Source organism: Trichechus manatus, unplaced genomic scaffold (assembly GCF_000243295.1).
Source record: "Trichechus manatus latirostris isolate Lorelei unplaced genomic scaffold, TriManLat1.0 scaffold00145, whole genome shotgun sequence".
In the NCBI taxonomy this organism is placed as follows: domain Eukaryota; kingdom Metazoa; phylum Chordata; class Mammalia; order Sirenia; family Trichechidae; genus Trichechus; species Trichechus manatus.
Window position 1 is genome coordinate 2269606 of NW_004444081.1, and position 987 is coordinate 2270592.

Consider the following 987-nt stretch of genomic DNA (forward strand, 5'->3'; position numbering starts at 1 on the left):
GTCATAAGTGTAGCTCCTTGTAACTTGAATACTTCATGAGTTGTGAACTACCTGTATTTATAAAGGCTGATTTCACATTCCTATCTACTAAATCTATTATCTGTATTATATCTGAGTATGTTTCTGTTGATTGATTTTTTTTCTCCTTGTTATGCATCATATTTTTCCTGTTTCTTTACATGCTAAGTCATTTTTATTGGATGTCAGACATTGTATATGTTACTTTGTTGGGTGCTGGATTTTTTTGTATTCCTTTAACTATTTCTTGTTCTTCCCTGGCTTTGGTAATTTCCTCACACATTCTTGCATTGATTAATACTCAGCTGAAAACTTGAGGAGTCCTTGTTGCATATCTCCAGTACTCAGTTTTGTAAATTCTAACTGCCTTGATCTCTCTAAACTTGATCTTCTTGATTTAGCAATACCCCGAGGCTCTGCTTGTGTTCTTCCAGCAGTGAGCTGCTGCTTTCATAGGGCTCACTTCATTTGTGTTCCTTCTCTCATGTCTGTAACCTGTTGTTTCACATATTTTGTCTAGTTTTCTAGCTGTTTAAGGTGGAATGGTAAATGTGGTCCCTGTTATTCCCTCATGGCCAGAAGTGGAATTCCTAGTTTGCCTTTTTTTTTTTTTTTTTTCATTTTTAGTTACTAATGCAAAAATAATACTGATCCTTAAGTTAGAACAGATTTTCTGTATGTTGGTTAATTATAGCATACACACAGTTTTATTCTATGTACTATAAGCAGAGCATATGATGGGAGAGGATGAATTTTCATTTTGGTATTATGTTTTGAATGTTTAAGAGTCTTACCTTCTATTTTAGAAGCAAAACGGACAAGTCGGTTTTTAAGTGGCATTATCAACTTCATTCACTTCAGAGAATCATGCCGTGAGACATATATGGAGTTCCTTTGGCAATATGTAAGATTCAAATACATTTTTGGGTCACATACCACTTAATAATATCATTTATGGACTATAAATCT

At 33.8% G+C, this 987-nt stretch overlaps 1 protein-coding gene across 1 annotated transcript in view; it reads left to right on the forward strand.

Moving 5' to 3' along the window:
- Positions 1-987, forward strand: part of NUF2 (NUF2 component of NDC80 kinetochore complex) — a 37148-nt gene that overhangs the window by 9890 nt on the left and 26271 nt on the right. Inside the window, exon 5 of the mRNA XM_004385758.2 lies at positions 825-922. Coding sequence (XP_004385815.2) covers positions 825-922 — 98 coding nt within the window. The remainder of the gene's footprint in view (positions 1-824; positions 923-987) is intronic.